Here is a 17,543-nt window from a genome sequence, read left to right on the forward strand (position 1 = left end):
GAACCTTGAGGATGCAATTACTCTAGCCGGTGCGCTATCGGAGAACCACGTTAAGGCGGGTACCCTAACCATCAAGAAGAAAAGTGATAAAAGCAAAACCGAACCCGCACCTCAAGCCAAAGTTGACCCACCACCTCAAGCCATCAACTACTCAAACTCTTCCCGCCACAACAACAAAAAGAAACCCAAGCAAAACCACCGAAACTATGCCGTTACCCAACCGCAACCACAACAACTACCCCAAGCTCCCCCAAAAAATCGAAAACCCTATACCGGTACTTTTCCACTATGCAACAATTTTCAACTTCATCACCCATCTCACTTACCTTGCCGCCATTGCACCATTTGTAACCGTTTTGGCCATCTAAATAACACATGTCGTTCCGCACAACGTACTCAACCCAACCAACCAAGAACCACTCCACAAAACACCCAAAACCGCTTTGCACCTTACCCACAAAACCCTCCTCAACAACCCCGAGCTTGCTTTAACTGTGGTGACCCAAATCATTTCCACAACAATTGCCCACGACTCACTTTTGCAAACCAAGCCCAAACCGTAACCATACCCTACTATCAAACCCCAGCCTACCAAGTCTAAACCTACCAACCTCAACTTCCCCAACTCAATGCACCACTCATCCAACCCATGCAAGCCATCCAAGCACCTCCTCCTCCACCACCTCATGCACCTCAAGGAAATCCCGGTAACTAAGGACGAGCTTTTATGATGAATGCTAATCAAGCTCAAGTGGCAAACGATGTTTTGAACGGTATGTTTTTAGTGAACGAGCATTTGGCTTCTATATTATTTGATACGGGTGCCGATAGAAGTTTTATTTCATTAAAGTTTGAATCTACTCTTTCCGTACCTCGCACTAAGCTTTCTCGACCCTTTTCTGTCGAAGTCGTTCTATCACCATAAACTCGATCCTTCGTAATTGTTCTCTCACTCTTTGTAAGCGTAAATTCTCCATCGATCTCATTCCGATGCAAATGGGAAGTTTCGATGTCATAGTAGGCATGGATTGGTTATCTTTGCACCGTGCCGAAGTCGTTTGTTATGATAAATTCATTCGGATTCCGCTTGTCAACGGTAAAACTCTCAAGGTCTACGGCAAAATGTTTCCTAAAAGGCTCAATCTCATGTCGTGTTCTCAATCGCAAAAATACTTACGCCAAAAGTATGTTTCGTTCCTAGCCCAAGCGGTGGTAAAAGACTACAAGGAAAGAAAAATCCAAGATATCTCCATTGTTTGTGATTTCCTCGACGTCTTTCCAGATGATGTTACCGGTCTTCCACCCATTCGTCCGGTTGAATTTCGAATCGATCTTGTGCCCAGCGCAATGCCCATGGCCAAGGCTCCTTATCGTTTAGCCCCGTCAGAAATGCAAGAATTATCCAACCAACTCGAAGAACTTTCCGATAAAGGTTTCATTCGTCCAAGCTCTTCTCCTTGGGACGCTCCCGTCCTTTTCATGAAAAAGAAAGATGGCTCGTTTCGCATGTGCATCGATTATCGTGAACTCAATAAACTTACTATAAAAAATCGTTATCCTTTGCCACGAATCGACGACCTCTTCGATCAACTACAAGGCGCAACGTGTTTCTCTAAAATCGATCTTCGATTGGGATATCATCAGTTGCGTGTTCGCGAAGAAGACATTTCAAAAACTGCATTCCGTACTCGATATGGACATTTCGAATTTTTGGTCATGCCCTTCGGGTTAACTAAGGCACCCGCGGTATTTATGGATCTCATGAACCGCGTTTGCAAACCGTTTCTAGATAAATTCGTTATTGTCTTTATTGATGACATTCTCATCTTCTCTAAATCCAAAGCCGAGCATGAGCATCACTTGCGTTCCATTCTTGAACTCTTAAGGCAAGAACAACTTTATGCCAAATTTTCCAAATGCGAATTTTGGTTGGAAGAAGTTCAATTTTTGGGACATATCGTAAATGACAAAGGTATTCATGTTGATCCCGCTAAAATTGAGGCCGTTAAGGATTGGAAGACTCCATCAACTACCACGGAAATTCGATCCTTCCGGTTTAGCCGGATATTATCGGCGTTTCATTCGGAATTTTTCCAAGATCTCTTTACCCCTCACCTACCTAACTCATAAAGGAAAACCATTCGATTGGGGATCCAAACAAGAAAAAGCCTTTCACACTCTTAAGGACATGCTTTGCAATGCTCCCGTTCTAACTCTTCCTGACGGAAATAACGATTTTGTTGTATTTTGCGATGCTTCTCATCAAGGTCTCGGTTGTGTTCTCATGCAACGAGGTCAAGTCATCGCTTACGCATCAAGGCAACTAAAGGTTAACGAGAAGAACTACACGACTCATGATCTCGAACTGAGTGCTGTTGTTTTCGCTCTCAAAATCTGGAGACATTACCTTTACGGTACGAAATGTGTTGTGTTTACCAATCTCAAAAGCCTTCAACATATTTTTGACTAAAAAGATCTCAACATGAGACAATGACGTTGGGCCGAATTACTTAGTGACCACGATTGCGAAATTTGCTACCATCCCGGTAAAGCAAATGTTGTCGCCGATGCCCTTAGTCGAAAGGTTAATGTCAAATCCGTTTTGCTCCTTAGCGTCATTATTCAAACCGATCTTCAAATTCGTATCTTTCAAGCTCAGCGTACCTCCGTTGAAGAAGGAAACATGTATGATGAAATGTCGTGTGGAGCCGAACTTCAACTTGAAACCAAATCCGATGGTCTTTTGTACTTTCTCAATCGTTTATGGGTTCCCGATCACGATGACCTTCGTACTTGTATACTCGATGAAGCTCACAAGTCGCGGTATTCTGTTCATCTCGGTGCGGATAAGATGTACTTCGATCTTCGTGCTACCTTTTGGTGGCCGGGTATGAAAAAGGATGTAGCCTTGCATGTATCTAAATGTCTTACTTGCTCAAAAGTCAAAGCCGAACATCAAAGACCTTTTGGTCTACTCGAGAAACCACCGATTCCCGTTTAGAAATTGGAAGACATTGCTATGGACTTTATCACTAAACTACCCAACACCCAAAAAGGAAACGATAGCATTTGGGTGATTATCGATCGTTTAACCAAATCTGCTCATTTCATTCTGATTCGCGAGAAGCATTCTGTCAAGCAGCTTGCTCAAATCTATGTTCGGGAAATTGTGTGCCGACACGGTTTACCATTGACTATCATTTCCGATCGCGATGCTCGTTTTACTTCTCACTTTTGGCGATCTCTTCAAGAAACCTTGAGAACACGTCTCGATCTTAGCACCGCTTATCATCCTCAAACGAACGGACAATCCGAACGTACGATTCAAACACTCGAGGATATGCTACGAGCGTGTGTTCTTGATTTCGGTGGAAATTGGGATTCCCACATCCCTTTTATTGAGTTTTCTTACAATAATAGTTTCCACTCTAGCATTGGCATGGCTCCCTTCGAAGCCCTCAACGGTTGTAAATGTCGTTCCCCAATTTGTTGGAACGAGATCGGTGAAGCTCAAATCACTGGTCCCGAACTGGTTCAAGAAACCACTGACCGTATCGATCAAATCCGTAAAAATCTTCTGGCTGCTAGAAGTCGTCAAAAGAGTTACGCCGACAAACAATGGAAACCTATCGAGTTTAATGTTGACGACCTTGTCCTTCTCAAAGTATCTCCTTGGAAGGGGGTAGTTCGTTTTGGAAAAAAAGGGAAAACTAGCTCCTCGATTCGTTGGTCCTTTTAAAATTCTTGAAAGGTTTGGAAAGGTGGCTTATCGACTCGAATTACCGGAAGAGCTTACCGGTGTTCATCCAACTTTTCATGTTTCGAATCTCAAAAAGTGCTTAGCCGAAGGTAATCTCCATATACCTCTCGACGAAGTACATGTCGATGAAACGATGATCATGGTTGAAAGACCTGTCGAAATCGTGGACCGAAACGAAAAGAAAACCAAACGTAGTCGCATCCGGTTAGTTAACGTTCGATGGGAATCATGGCGTGGCGCAGAGTTTACATTGGAACGAAAAGACGCAATGAAAGAGAAGTATCCATATCTATTTGCCTCATCATCATCATCATCATAATTTCGGGATGAAATTTCCGAAAGTAGGGGATACTGTGACATCCCTCGATTTCGGGTCAAATTGTATTTATTTTGTATTTGTTTTTATGTTGTAAACCGGCCCGATTTATATCCCGAACATTTCAAATATATAAAATATTGGATTTTATGTTACTAAAACATTCCCGCTTGTCTAATTTGAAAACCCCCTTTTACGGATTCGAAAACGGACTTAAAACTCTCAAAATACATCAAAAACGAACTTCCGGACACGAACCGACTCGCAGCGAACCAGCAGCAGACCAAAGCAGACCAGCAGCTTCATCTCCTTTTTTTTTATGTTGTTTTGTGACTTGTCTTGACCCCCCTTTTGCATGCAAACCTTGATATTTAACCCCATGTTTGACCCTTTCAACCCACCCTATATATACACCCCTATCCCCTTCATTAATCCTTGCTCATTCATCTCTTTCTCTCCTAATCCTTAAGCATTCAAAGGTGTTCTTCATATTTTTTGGCAGTTTGACTTTCCAAAGTCAAACTGACCATAGTCTTACATTATAATTAACTTGTTAACACTTATTAATACTTGAAGATTGTTATACAACATACATATAATAGCACCCTTTGTACCTTCGGCGGACATTTCTCCGGTCTCGGTCGGTTAAGTGTCCCCATAAGACAAAGCTACATGGAGGACTTGTAGTAGTCCTTGATTATATATTTTCCGCATCTAACCATCTAACTTGTTATACTTGTTTAACTTCTGCTCATCGTAGTTATATTTTACATTTTGAGTTCCATGGTTATGGGTTTGTAGAGACTAGCCTCGGTTATTCCGTAAATAGCTCCAAACCGGAAGCCGAACTCTTGTTTACTAGTTTGTTTAAATAGTTGTATAAACATGTTTTATGTAAGATTTGAGTTTCTAAAATCATTTTAATTAGTTCCATGGTTATGGGTTTGTAGAATCTAACCTCGGTCTTATCCCGAAACAAGATCCGAATCGGAAACCGAACTTTCGTTTAAAGACTTTGTTGTTGACTTTTTGTATGTAAAACTTTGGTATTATTATTTATAAATTATTTTACAAGTTCTATGATGTTTGGACATGTGGTAACCATTCTTGGCCTTATTCCAAGATAAAACCCGAACCAAACCGAACTAAACCAAGTTTACTCGCTTAAGACACACAAGTGTGTTTTTAACCATTAAAGCTTATATATTTCTTTAAAAGTACTTTATAAACTGATTTTAATTATTTTCACAAAGTACTCGGAATGTTGAATCCAACTTGATCTTATAACAAAGTTTGGACCGATTAAACCGAACACTCGCTTAACGGACGTTGTTAGTTCTAAAACAATAGAACTACATACTTGGTTAAGTCTCTTGAAGATTTATTGAGTTATCTCATATATTTATTATTTTGGGAAAGTTGACTTTGGGTTTGGTCAAGTCACCAAGACCCGAACCGACCACCCGAACACTCGTTAAAACCCGTTTTAGTATCTATATTATAAAGGGACTTGCTTTCTTGCATTTTTACCCACCTTATTACTTAACATAGGTTGAGTAAAATTAAGGGCTAGATACTTTAACCCGGTTTCGAGCAAACTTACATTTTTAAAGGACTGTTATTATAATTTCTTAAATATTTAAATTTTAAACCTTAAACTTTAAATTGTTTACATTTCTTATCATTTATTTTCATTTAAAGACTTCCAAGACAACTTTTCTAATACAAGACTTCTTCTACTTTAGGCTTCGTTCGTTAAACTCATCGTTCTGGTTAATCTCCAAATCATCAAATCTTTCAAGTTTATTACTTGAACGTGAGTACTTTCATCCCCCGTTTTCACTCTTTTATATTTTGGGGGTGACATTGCAAACTTATTCAAATCCAAATGATTTATACTTGAGTCTTAAACCACAAACTTTATTGTATACTTTACTTAAATAAATGCTCGATTTGGTGTTATATGCTTATATGCTTAAGTGCTAATGTGTTTACCGCTTTTGGATGGTTGATTCACAAAATCCGAGTATATCTGGCATCCCCTTATAGAAATGTGTGGTTAATGTATTCTTATTAACGATTTCATACAAAATCCGAGTATATTTGGCATCCCTTTATAGAAAGGTGTCGTTAATGTATTCTTATTAACGATTTCATTTATCTAAATTGTTGCTATTATTTATTGTTTTGTATACAAGTTGTGGAATTTCATATCATATATCTATTGTTCAAAACTATGAAATTGCTTACCAACCTTTGTGTTGACAAATTCTATTTATGTAATGTTACAGGTTTGACTTTAGGTTGACTCGAGGACTTGAAGAAAAAACGTTATCAAGACTATTATGATATTAGCAAAACGAACAATATATTATTTACTATGATTTGAATTCGGTTATTGTATGAATAAGTTATGTGACTCTTTGTGTTTTTATGAATTTAAATGAGTTGATTAAATATTGTCACTTAATAGTGTCGTGTGCGATGAGCAATCGGCTGCGCCCCGACGTTTCCGTCTTGGTCGGGGTGTGACAGTCCCTTAGTTTTCTGTTCATCGTTCCCTTAGTTTTCTGTTCATCGTTCGGTTTCAGCCTAATTAACACCAACCCACCACCTAGATATGCATATTTCAGATGAACGCCAACCATACATCAAAAGCTAAACATAATCTTTTCGGTATTAAACTATCCAGGTATACCTGTAACCATCTACCATACCTAACATTTGTAAACTCTACTTGGCAAACTTCATAAAAAAACTGCACAATCAACCACTCTATAGTTTCCAGCAAAAAAAAGAAAAGAAAAGAAAAAACTGCAAAATTCTCGGCCCGTCTCAATGTATCAGCACCATATCAGAACTGGGAGTTCCCTTTATTCTCAGCCACTATACACTTGACTTTCAAACGGCTCACACCATCTTCAACAACTTCAGGCAGCCACTGGAGTTGGCGGCAACCACCATGTCCGACTTCTGCCGCCAGCACACACTTGAAACAAAATGGTTACGTCCATCGTCGATTTCTTTGCCATAAACGGGATCTACCGACCCAAATTTGTGAGATGCAATTGGCATGGGCAGTGATCTATAATAAGCAAACACCTGCACAAACAAGTCTATGTTTGACATTTGAAAGTCAGAAGTTGATTAATATGTTTCAAACTGAAGCGTACCTTGTTTGTTTCTGAACCGCATGCAATGTACCCATTGGCGACAGATAAACCGACAAAATTCTGTAAATATGTGATTTCCATATTAGAATAAATAGTAAATCCAATATTATGATTTCATTAATCAAAAGCTAAGTTCAAAAACGAACCTTCTCGTTTGTGTGTCCTTTAAACGTTAACACACATGCATTGGTTGATAAAGTACCATAATTGGTTTTCTTTAAATCCCAAAGCTTTAGCGTACTGTCAGTGGATGCAGAAACTAGGGTTTCAGAATTCAAAAACTTCACAGTACTAACAGTTCTGTCATGGCCCACCAATATAGACAACGGTCTGGAAACGTTTCTAAGATCATAACAATACGTCCGATTATCGGCAGACCCGAAACACAGTAAATGAGCAGAATAAGGAGAAAACTGAACACAACAGACATTCGCATTGGTTTTTATCGTTGTCAAGCTCTTCTTCTGCATTTCAAATAAATTTCACTAAAATTATTAAATCTTATATGCACAAAATCAAATCGTAAAATAATCTTAAGTGTTTTCAACAACTCGTTTTGTTACAGCTGATTATCTAATTTAGAGTATTTAATATCATGCATGTAATCACTTTCAAAAAGTTAGGCTTGTAAAGGAACCGAATGAACACGAATTGGAGCATGTTCTTGTTCGTTCGTTTAACTGAACACGAACAATTAAACAAGCAAGTTTTCTTGGCCGAGTGCGTTCGGTAAGAAAATGAACATGTTGGTGTTCATTAAAAATATAAGCGAATGGTCCACAAACATAAACGAAGAAACAAAACTGAGCATAGATGAACAAATATAACTGAGCTGAAATTAACGAACGTAGTATGAAAACCAATGCGTTGAGCCTAAAAGGTTTAAATGAGTATATTAACAAAAGTAAACTGCGAAATTAACGTAAACTAACAAACATAAATGAACAAACGGAAAATGTGTTCATGTTCGTTCATTCAACAATATGAACAAAAAAATTTGCTCATGTTTGTTCCTTTATCAGTAAACAAACTTCCTACTGAACGGTTAACGCACTGTTTACTGAATTGGCTCGTTTACAAGCCTCCAGAAAAATGCATCCAATACTAAGAATCTATTTATTTAAAATTGATAATGCTATAACGGAAAGAGCAAGCTTGCCTCATTAATGCTCCAAAGTTTGACATAACAATCATCACTTCCACTCGCAAACTTTGTGGGGTCCACATGAGAAAAGTCAACCGACCATGCTCGCCTTTCATGCTCAACATGATGAGAAACCGCTTCACCACTTCCTACGTCCCATAACTAAAATCATACATTAAATTAGACAACATTTATTAAAAAAAAAAATTAAAATCATAAGTAAACACACCTTAACTGCACCATCATGATCAGTAGAAGCAAGATAATTTTTTATATAGCTATTCCAACAAATGCAGGTAAGCTTCGATTTATTCGACATCTCAATAGCGGGATAATGAATATCAACCGAATTATCCAATAACATATGAAAATCATAGACTTTAATCTTTTTCGACACGCCAGCAGTTGCTATATAATCCTCGTCCCGATCAAAGCCAAGAGAACATATAAGATTTTCGGAGCTACTAAAATCACCCTTCTTTAAATTACCACAAACTTCAAACTTGCTATACCGAGCATATTTGCAAAAACCATCAAAAAATTCCCTGAGTCGATCTAACGGCTTCTCAGAAACCTTGATGCCAGATCTAACCGAGAAGTACGCATTTTCAAGATTGCTTAGGCTGGTTTTCGTTAAACTTGATGATGATGTTGCGTTTGTTTTAAATGTTGAAATACTTGCACGTCTTGATTCGATCTCTGAGATATCGGATTCTACGCAGTTAATATCTTCAACCAATTTGGTGGCATGTTTCTCTTTTTGCTCTTTTAATGATGTGAGAAAATGTAACAATAGTTCGGATTCGGTGTCCTCTTGAACAATGGATGATAATAATTTGTTTGTTGATATTTCTTCTATTCCACTTACAAGCTTGGATTTTAAGATATCTCTGGTAAATAAAATCATGGATTTTAGGTAAAAACAAACATAAAATATAAGAACAATTAATAATTATCCAATGGCATTCCACTTACAAACACCTGCTATAAATCAATGCAAAGATAGTTATAATAAATGAAATCATAGTATGCATGCGTGTGATTATAGGGGTGTGCATGAATCCGGAAAAACTATCTAAAACCGGAAAAACCAAACCGAACCCAAACAAAAACCAACACTTGGGTTTTATATTTTCGTGAAACCCGTACTTTTAGTTCGGTCTTGGTTTTGCATATAATTAAAACTGGATATACCGAACAAAATCGAATTAAATAGATTTTCATTTTTTATTTTGAATTTTAATTAATTTATAAGAAATTAATAGATATCGTAACCCGAATATTTTAGCACAAATGTACAATAATCAATTAGGTATTAATTAACAAAAAAGATGGCCAAAATTCATATTTTGGGCTATTTTTTTCCCCAAAAGTTTCAACCCCAAATGACAAAACCGAAAAAAAAAACGAACACAAACCGGAAACCGAAAAGACGGAAACCAGAACAGTTTTCAAAAACTCAAAAACTGGAATTTCAGTTTTTGGTTCAAATTTGCCCACAACCGACCCATGCACACCACTAGTCGAAACCAATAATATAACATAGTTCTGTTTATTATATAAATTGACTAGAATATATCTGAAAGATCTATTTATTTATCAACAGGTCGATTCAGGCTATGTTTTATCTCTAACAGGTAAACTCAAGAAATGATGTGAAATAAATGATTTCATTCAAAATATTATATTGTTACTAAAATAGAATAACTTTATTAGCTGACGCCATAAATTTATTAAAAACAGCAATTAAATACAAAAAACATCATTACCTGGTCGTTGGTCGTGCAGATGCATCCGGATGAAGCAACCAAAGACAATATCCAGCTTCCTTAGAATTTTCAGAAAGGAAACGAGGTGGAAGAATCCTTTGACGTAAATTCATCATTGCATCCGCATGTTCTCTTCCCGATTCAAACGACCCGAGAAGCTATAAAACATCGAAAAATGTATTTCTGAAAGTTGAAAACAAGAAGGAAAACGAGTGAACAATAAATGAAAGTTCATTCACACCTCAAATAGAAGAACTCCCAAAGAGTATATATTTGAAGAAAATGTAGAACACCTCCGAATATCATCCTCGGGACCCGCATACCACTGTTCTTCTGATAGATCACTAGATACTTGATTCGGGAACTGTTGCCACCTAGCAAATGAGTAACTATTGTCCTCGTGTCTTCTCTTTTTGTTGGTTTCTATGAGTTCTTTGTTAGCAAGTGAACCGAGGTACAACACATGGTTTGAAGGTGATAACTCAAAGCCAGATGGTCTTAACATTTGTATAGCAACACCTCGAGAATGTGACGAATCTACAAAATCTAATATTTGTTTAAATATAAATAAGCTTATAGATTTATCAACTTTATTTCTGCGAGCCGTCAACCATTCTCTTAAACTCGCATTATTATTGTTGTTGGAAGCAACAATAGGCCTCGGGTTGGGACTAGCAACAGGAGGGGAAATGGTATCGCTTTGACCGCGGATATTAACACCACCTTGAGCTGGACCTTTGAAAACGACCCCTTTGCCATTTAATGTGTTCTTCACAAAAAACTGGGAAAAACCAGATTTTGAAAGAATCTTTGTTCGGATACCTCCATGAGATGGTTGCTTTTCATCCTGTGGTGAATTCTCAGTTTTTTCGTTTTGACTTTGACTTTCGTTTTCCTGTATTTTGTCAATAAACTCTGAGAAGTTAGCATCTGAATATTGCCAGACACTAGGGTTTGGCGTACTGGTGTCTTTAGTTACTTCTTTAATATTTGATGCATTGATCATTTCTAATTTCCCGCTGCTGTAGTTTGTAGTGGTTAATTCTTGAACCGAGGCCCCTGGATTATCGGTACAACGAGTGCTGGTACACGCATGGCTTGATTTACCGACCCGGTCATTGTTTTCATCATCCAAAACATTTGATTGGCCAGGTTTGTTAACTGGAATATTTGTATCTTCTACTGCATTCACTTCACTATCCATCACTTCATTCAGATCCTGAAAAGTAACAAACAGCTTGTGATTGGTTAGCCACCATCACAGAAAAAGTAACAAGATTTTAAGGGCACATGTTCAAATAGTTAACAAATTTTAAAGTTTCTTCATTTGAGATGTTATAAACATGGATGCAAACATGAAATCTGATTAAGTGGAAGAGTGTTTTCAATCACTCAGACGTGTTTTAAAAAATTGCAATAACTAGTTTAGCTTCACATCAACGCCCTCTAATAAGATCTCGTATAACAAGCAACATAGATAAAGTTTATAATAACATTAAATGCATTACAAGCGCATGACAAAAAAACGAAGCAAGTTTAGAAATTACCATTGATATCTACCTCGAGTCCGTTCCACCAATGTTAACCTTTGCACAGTCAGCATCAACACAAGCAAAACCGAACCACTTCACTACATCATGTGCATACTTCCCAGCATATCATAACACAGAATCCATCATTTTAGCACCAATTTCATCTCAGCCTCCGTATAGCTAGTTCTAGTTAACCAAACAAAAATTAAACTTCAATGACACATGCCACACCTTTGATTTCAGTTGTGGGCAAATGATGCATAAGAACTTACAAAAAAACAAATTTGAATTCCAAAGTAACAGAAAGCCTAATCCGACGCAATACGAAATTCTAAAATTGACACTAATTTTTAATCAAAGACTATTGAGTTCGTACATTCAGCTAATTCACCACAAATTCATCTAAAGTAAAACGTTCTACTATCCCGAACTGCAACTAACATAGTAATATTCCACCTCGAATTCATTCTACCAATGTTAACCTTTACACAATCAGCATCAACAGAAGCTTCAAGTAATCCGTACAACATTAACAACTTTGATTTCAAGTTAAGCCTAAAATCCTAATCATAAACAAAATCAAATCAAACAACAATAACCGAAAATTACACATAACGAACTTACAAAAACCAATTCAAATCCTAAAGTAACAAAAAAAACCTAATAAAAAACAATTGAATTCACACATTCAATTCATTCACCACAACATTCACGTAAATCAAAACGTTCTGCTATTGCGAACTACCTCGAGTCAGCATCAACACAAGCTTCTAGTAATATACAATATTAACAACTTTGATTTCAGTTATGAAGTTAAGCCTCAAATCCTAATCCTAATCATAAACAAAATCAAATCAAATAAAAAATAACTGAAACTTACACATAACGAAATCCTATAGTAACAAAAAACCTAATCAAAACTATTGAATTCACACATTCAGTTAATTAACCGCAAAATTCATCCAAATCAAACCGTTCTACGATCTCGAACTGCAATCAATCAAAAACTAACAAAATGTAATAAAATTGTGATCAGAATTGAAACGTATGTTACGTAAGCAATGCGATGAACTCGAAATCAATCGAAGTTGATTGATTGATTGATGTAAGTTTGATACCTCAGAGCGAAGTGAAACCCTAGGGAGAAAAAGTATAAATTAATTTAACGGTGCGTTATGCGTTTTATTATTATTATGTTTGATGCTTGCTTGATCGAATCAGTTTCTGGTGACCATCATATTATCGTCGTCAGGATTTTGAAATTGTTTGTTTTTCACCGACTGAATTATGAAACCCAGTCCCTCGGGTTTTATTATTTACTCTTCTGGTTGCATTTTTAGTCCTTTTATATGGTGTAAACAAGCCAGAGATTGACCTTTATTGAAGCTTGAGATCGGTTCGTGAGTTGTTTTATCACGGCCGAGCTCAGCTTGTTAATTGTTTAGTAATGAATTTATATATTCTTTTAATTATTTTTATATGTTTTGAAAAAAAAAGAACTTAAACGGGCCTAAGCTCAGCTCAAGCTTTTGTAGTGCCTTAATTGGGTCAAAGCTTGACTTGAGTTCGTTGTCCAGTGTAAAATTAATAAAAAGAAGTTCAAAAGTAGGAAAATTTAGAAATGCACAACGTTTGTTAAGGCTCGACACTAATGAGCTTCTCATACAAGGCTAAACTCGGCTTATGAGTTATTTTTTCAAACTCCGGCATGGCTTGTTAACTATTTATTAATGAATTAATATATGTTTTTTTTGTTATTTTTATATATTTTTAAAAAAACCTTAAACGAGCCTAAGCTCGACTCGAGTTTGTGTAGTACCTTAAGTTGCTGAAAGCTCGGCTCGAGTTCGGTTATGCGCTACACACGAGATAATACTTAAAGAAAACAGACAAAGGTCGTTAAGGGTTGACGAGTCTTAACAAGCTTCGCATATAAGGCTCAAGCTCAGGCTCGATAACTAAATTAGCTTTGTTTAAGACTCGAGCTTAACTGACACTTGAAAAAACTCAACTCGTTTCAATATCAAGTAACTAGCGAGTGGTTCGGCGCGTTTTCTCCCCTAGTCCTTTGTCATATGGATTGGTGTGGTAGTATTGTTTTTATTTGCTTAAATTATTGTGACTTGAAGCAAGAGTCATGAGTTAAATAATTGAATAAGTTATCCAAGTAAACTTTACTTGTCATTTTCTGAATATTTTAATAATTGCAACAAATTTTATATGTCCCTTAACTTCTTTTAAGGTCTTAGAAATCTATGCTCTCATTTTATATAGATTTCTGATTCTTCCTTCGCTGCTATATCTTATTATATAAAAATTTGAATTAAAAAAACACATGGAAGACAGAAGGAGGGACGGTGCAGAACAGGGGCTGGTTTATTTATATTTTATGTCTAAAGATACGGTGGTTATTTTTTCTTTAAATAGGAAAGTTAAGGTAAAAAAACGAACAGGTGGAGATTGAGGTTATGGATGTAAAAAGAATATGAAAATGAATCTTTCTCTCTCTTTCTCTTTTTTTTTCCTTTTTTGTGCAGGATTCCTAGCCATATATATTTAGAGAAAATCTATATCTATTAAAGAAATTTATTTTAACATATTTTTATTAGTTAATTTTACTATATTTCAAAAATAATAAGCTTTCATAGAATTTGTTACTAATAAAATAATTTAAAATTAAAATCATAATAATCATTTAATCTATATAATAAATGTTATTAAAGAAATTCTTTTTGGCTCATTATGATTTTAATTTTTTATTATTTTATCTATATATCTATTAAGAAATTTATTTTGGCTCATTATTATTGGTTATTTTACTATATTCCAAAAATAATAAGCTTTTATAGAATTTGTTACTAATAAAATAATTTAAAATTAAAATCATAATAATCATTTAATCTATATAATAATAAATGCTACTAAAGAAATTCTTTTTGGCTCATTATGATTTTAATTTTGAATTATTTTAATAAATAAATACTATTAAAATCATAATAATTATCTAATCTATATAATAATAAATGCTATTAAAGAATTCTTTTTGGCTCATTATCATTTAATCTATATAATAATAAATGCTATTAAAATCAAACAATAGGAATGAGCCCTTTTATAAGTTTTTTTTAAGAAGCCCTTTTATATATACATTTGTAGATGGTGTTATGTTCATTAAAATGAATTATTAATTTTTTGATTATTAAAATGCATTTTTATATGCGAGTTAAGGACAAACATAACATTTATTTAAAATAATTTGACACAAATACAAAATTTATAAATTGTTCTAATATATAAGCATATATATATACAATTGACACCTTTAGATAAAAAAAGCTTCTGTTTAAGTTTAAAAGAAGACAGTTTCTTGTTGTAGTTTGGTTTTGCAATGATCATCAACAAAAGTCTAGGCCAGTCTCTAGTAAGAGTTGACATACTTAAAAAACCTGTTTTACACATGGTCAACTTTATGTAGATTTATCAATAGTGAAAATTAGAAACGAATAAAAATAAATATTTATTTTAGATAAGCAAGAGAAAGTTGCAAACAAAACAAAAAATATTGTTTATAAGTAAAAATTTATAGCTTTTGAAGTTTATGTTTTAAAGTTTAAAATTTTGTTTGCAAACATTCTACTATCTAATGTCATTTTTTGTAAGTCCATGTCTTTCAATATTATGTTTTCGTTTGAATATGATTTACAATTATAAATTGTATTGCTGTCTCAAATACATATTAAAAAAATGTTGTTGTTTGAAATTATATATATGCTTACTTAGACGGTTTTTTATATTTCTGCCCGTGTAACACACGGGTCAATAACCTAGTTTAAAATAAAAAGATAGACAAAATTAAGAAGTGTGAGAAGAATTTGTGGCAAAAAAAAAACCTTCAATTTTAAAAAAATAAAAAAAATCATAACTTAAAATATAAATAAAAAACGAAAAAATTAAAAAAACTATAATATTTCCCCCATCATTTCCGTTAAAAAACGACGAAAAGACACAATGCCGACAAATAAGACACGGTGATGAAAATAAGCAACAAACACAATAATAAATAATAATAAAACAATAGATCGCAAAATATAACACAGTGTTAAGTAATATAACACAATATTAACAAAAAAAAAGGACACAATGTCAAAGGAAAAAAAGCACAGTTAATGATGAAAATAAACACAATGATAAACACAAAGACGCAATGATCTTTATTTCTCAACATTGTGTGTTTTTTTAGAACGAGAAATACGGTGGAAACATTTTTGTCCTTTTTATTTATTTTTGTTTTTTATTAAATTTTGAGTTATAAATCATAACTCAAAATTTAATAAAAAACAAAAAAAATTAATTAATTTTTCATTATTTATTTTTGGAGGGGTTCTTTTTACTACTAACCTTTCTCAGATTTCTTATTTTTGTCTCAATTTATAGAATAATTTGATCCTATAAATTTATGAATTTATTAGTCATTATAAAGAAATGTTTACAATGATTCAGAACACAAATGAGCAACAAGCTATGTTATTATACCATTTTTTATATGACTTTTAAAAGTTAGAGCTAAACTATAATAGGATCTTATCATAGGGATTCCATGTATAGTTGTGTAGCTAACTCTTTTAGTAAATATCCAACACTTTCATAAGATTTACTCTCTAAATCACTAAGGTTCTGTTCGTTTTACGGACTTTTTTTTAAAGGATTTGAAATTAGAATTGGAATTGGAATTGAAATGGAATGGAATGTTTGAGAATCCCTTTCATGTGTTTGGTTGATTAATATGTATTGGAATTGGAATATTCTTTATTCTCGGTTTTTTTTGAAGAACGAGGACAACGAAGGAAACGTTTTAGTTTTTTTACACTTTTCGTTTTTTATTTATATTTTGAGTTATGATTTTTTTATTAATTTTTTTGAATTTTTTTTGAGGGATTTTTATTAACAATAAAAACCCCTAAAAAAATTCAAAAAAAATTAATAAAAAATCATAACTCAAAATATTGTAACATCTTAAAATTTTAATGATGAATAAAGGAAGTTATGTTTAGTGATTTCGCGTAATTGATTAATGTCGGGGAAGGAGCGGGTCTTGGACTTGGATTAATTGAGATGGGTTAAATGAGAATGGGATTTCAGGGATATAAATACCCCCAAAATCCCAAAATATCTTCATTTTCCCCCACTCTCCTAAACACACACATACACACACACCAAGCACACCCAAAACCGCCGCCGGCCGGGCCGAGAAAGAAGGAAGGATCGAGCGAGGTCCGGGTAAGAGAGAAAGATTAGTGGTGATACCAAGATAAACGAGATCCAAACAAGCTCAAAAGGTATGATTCTTGATCTTGGAAGTTTAAAGATCCGAGCTTTTAGTGTATAAACGACCGAAAATGGTCGGGAAGTGTAGTGGGTGGTATTGAACCTTAACAAGGGTGTTAAAATCGCCCGAAATGTTGATCAGAAACCGAAACAGCGGACATCTGGGCAACTTCGCCTTCATCTGGGCAACTTCGCCTTCAAGCGATGAACTTCGCCTGCAAGCTAAGTTCGCCTGATGACAAGTTCGCCTGAGGTTTAAGTTCGCCTGATGATAAGTTCGCCTGAGGTTTAACTTCGCCTAAAGCTAAGTTCGCCTGAGGTTTAACTTCGCCTAAAGCTAAGTTCGCCTGAGGTTTAACTTCGCCTAAAGCCAAGTTCGTTTAGAAAATAAATTTAAAATCTAATGAAAAATGTGTTAAAACAGTTAATGGAAATAAAATTTTTCCAAGCTGACCTGGCAGCTCGACCCCAGCCAGGGGCTCTGCCCTTTGGACCCTGCTAGGGGCTGCCGCCCCTAGACCCCG

General features: G+C 35.0%; 1 protein-coding gene across 1 annotated transcript; it reads right to left on the reverse strand.

Annotated features, from left to right (window-relative positions):
- Positions 1–6,887: 6,887 nt before the first annotated feature.
- Positions 6,888–12,468, reverse strand: LOC143541557 (protein SPA1-RELATED 2-like). Its single transcript, XM_077034352.1, has 9 exons — positions 12,408–12,468; positions 11,713–11,904; positions 10,404–11,385; positions 10,163–10,320; positions 8,623–9,283; positions 8,409–8,555; positions 7,396–7,713; positions 7,250–7,309; positions 6,888–7,178 (listed from the first exon to the last, which is right to left on the reverse strand). Exons 2-9 carry the CDS (start codon positions 11,763–11,765, stop codon positions 6,987–6,989), a joined length of 2,571 nt encoding a protein of 856 aa, XP_076890467.1. The 5' UTR covers positions 11,766–11,904; positions 12,408–12,468; the 3' UTR covers positions 6,888–6,986.
- Positions 12,469–17,543: the final 5,075 nt, after the last annotated feature.

Source organism: Bidens hawaiensis, unplaced genomic scaffold (genome assembly GCF_021521415.1).
Source record: "Bidens hawaiensis isolate Kalapana, Puna unplaced genomic scaffold, B.hawaiensis_p1.1 tig00012613_1, whole genome shotgun sequence".
NCBI classification, from domain to species: domain Eukaryota; kingdom Viridiplantae; phylum Streptophyta; class Magnoliopsida; order Asterales; family Asteraceae; genus Bidens; species Bidens hawaiensis.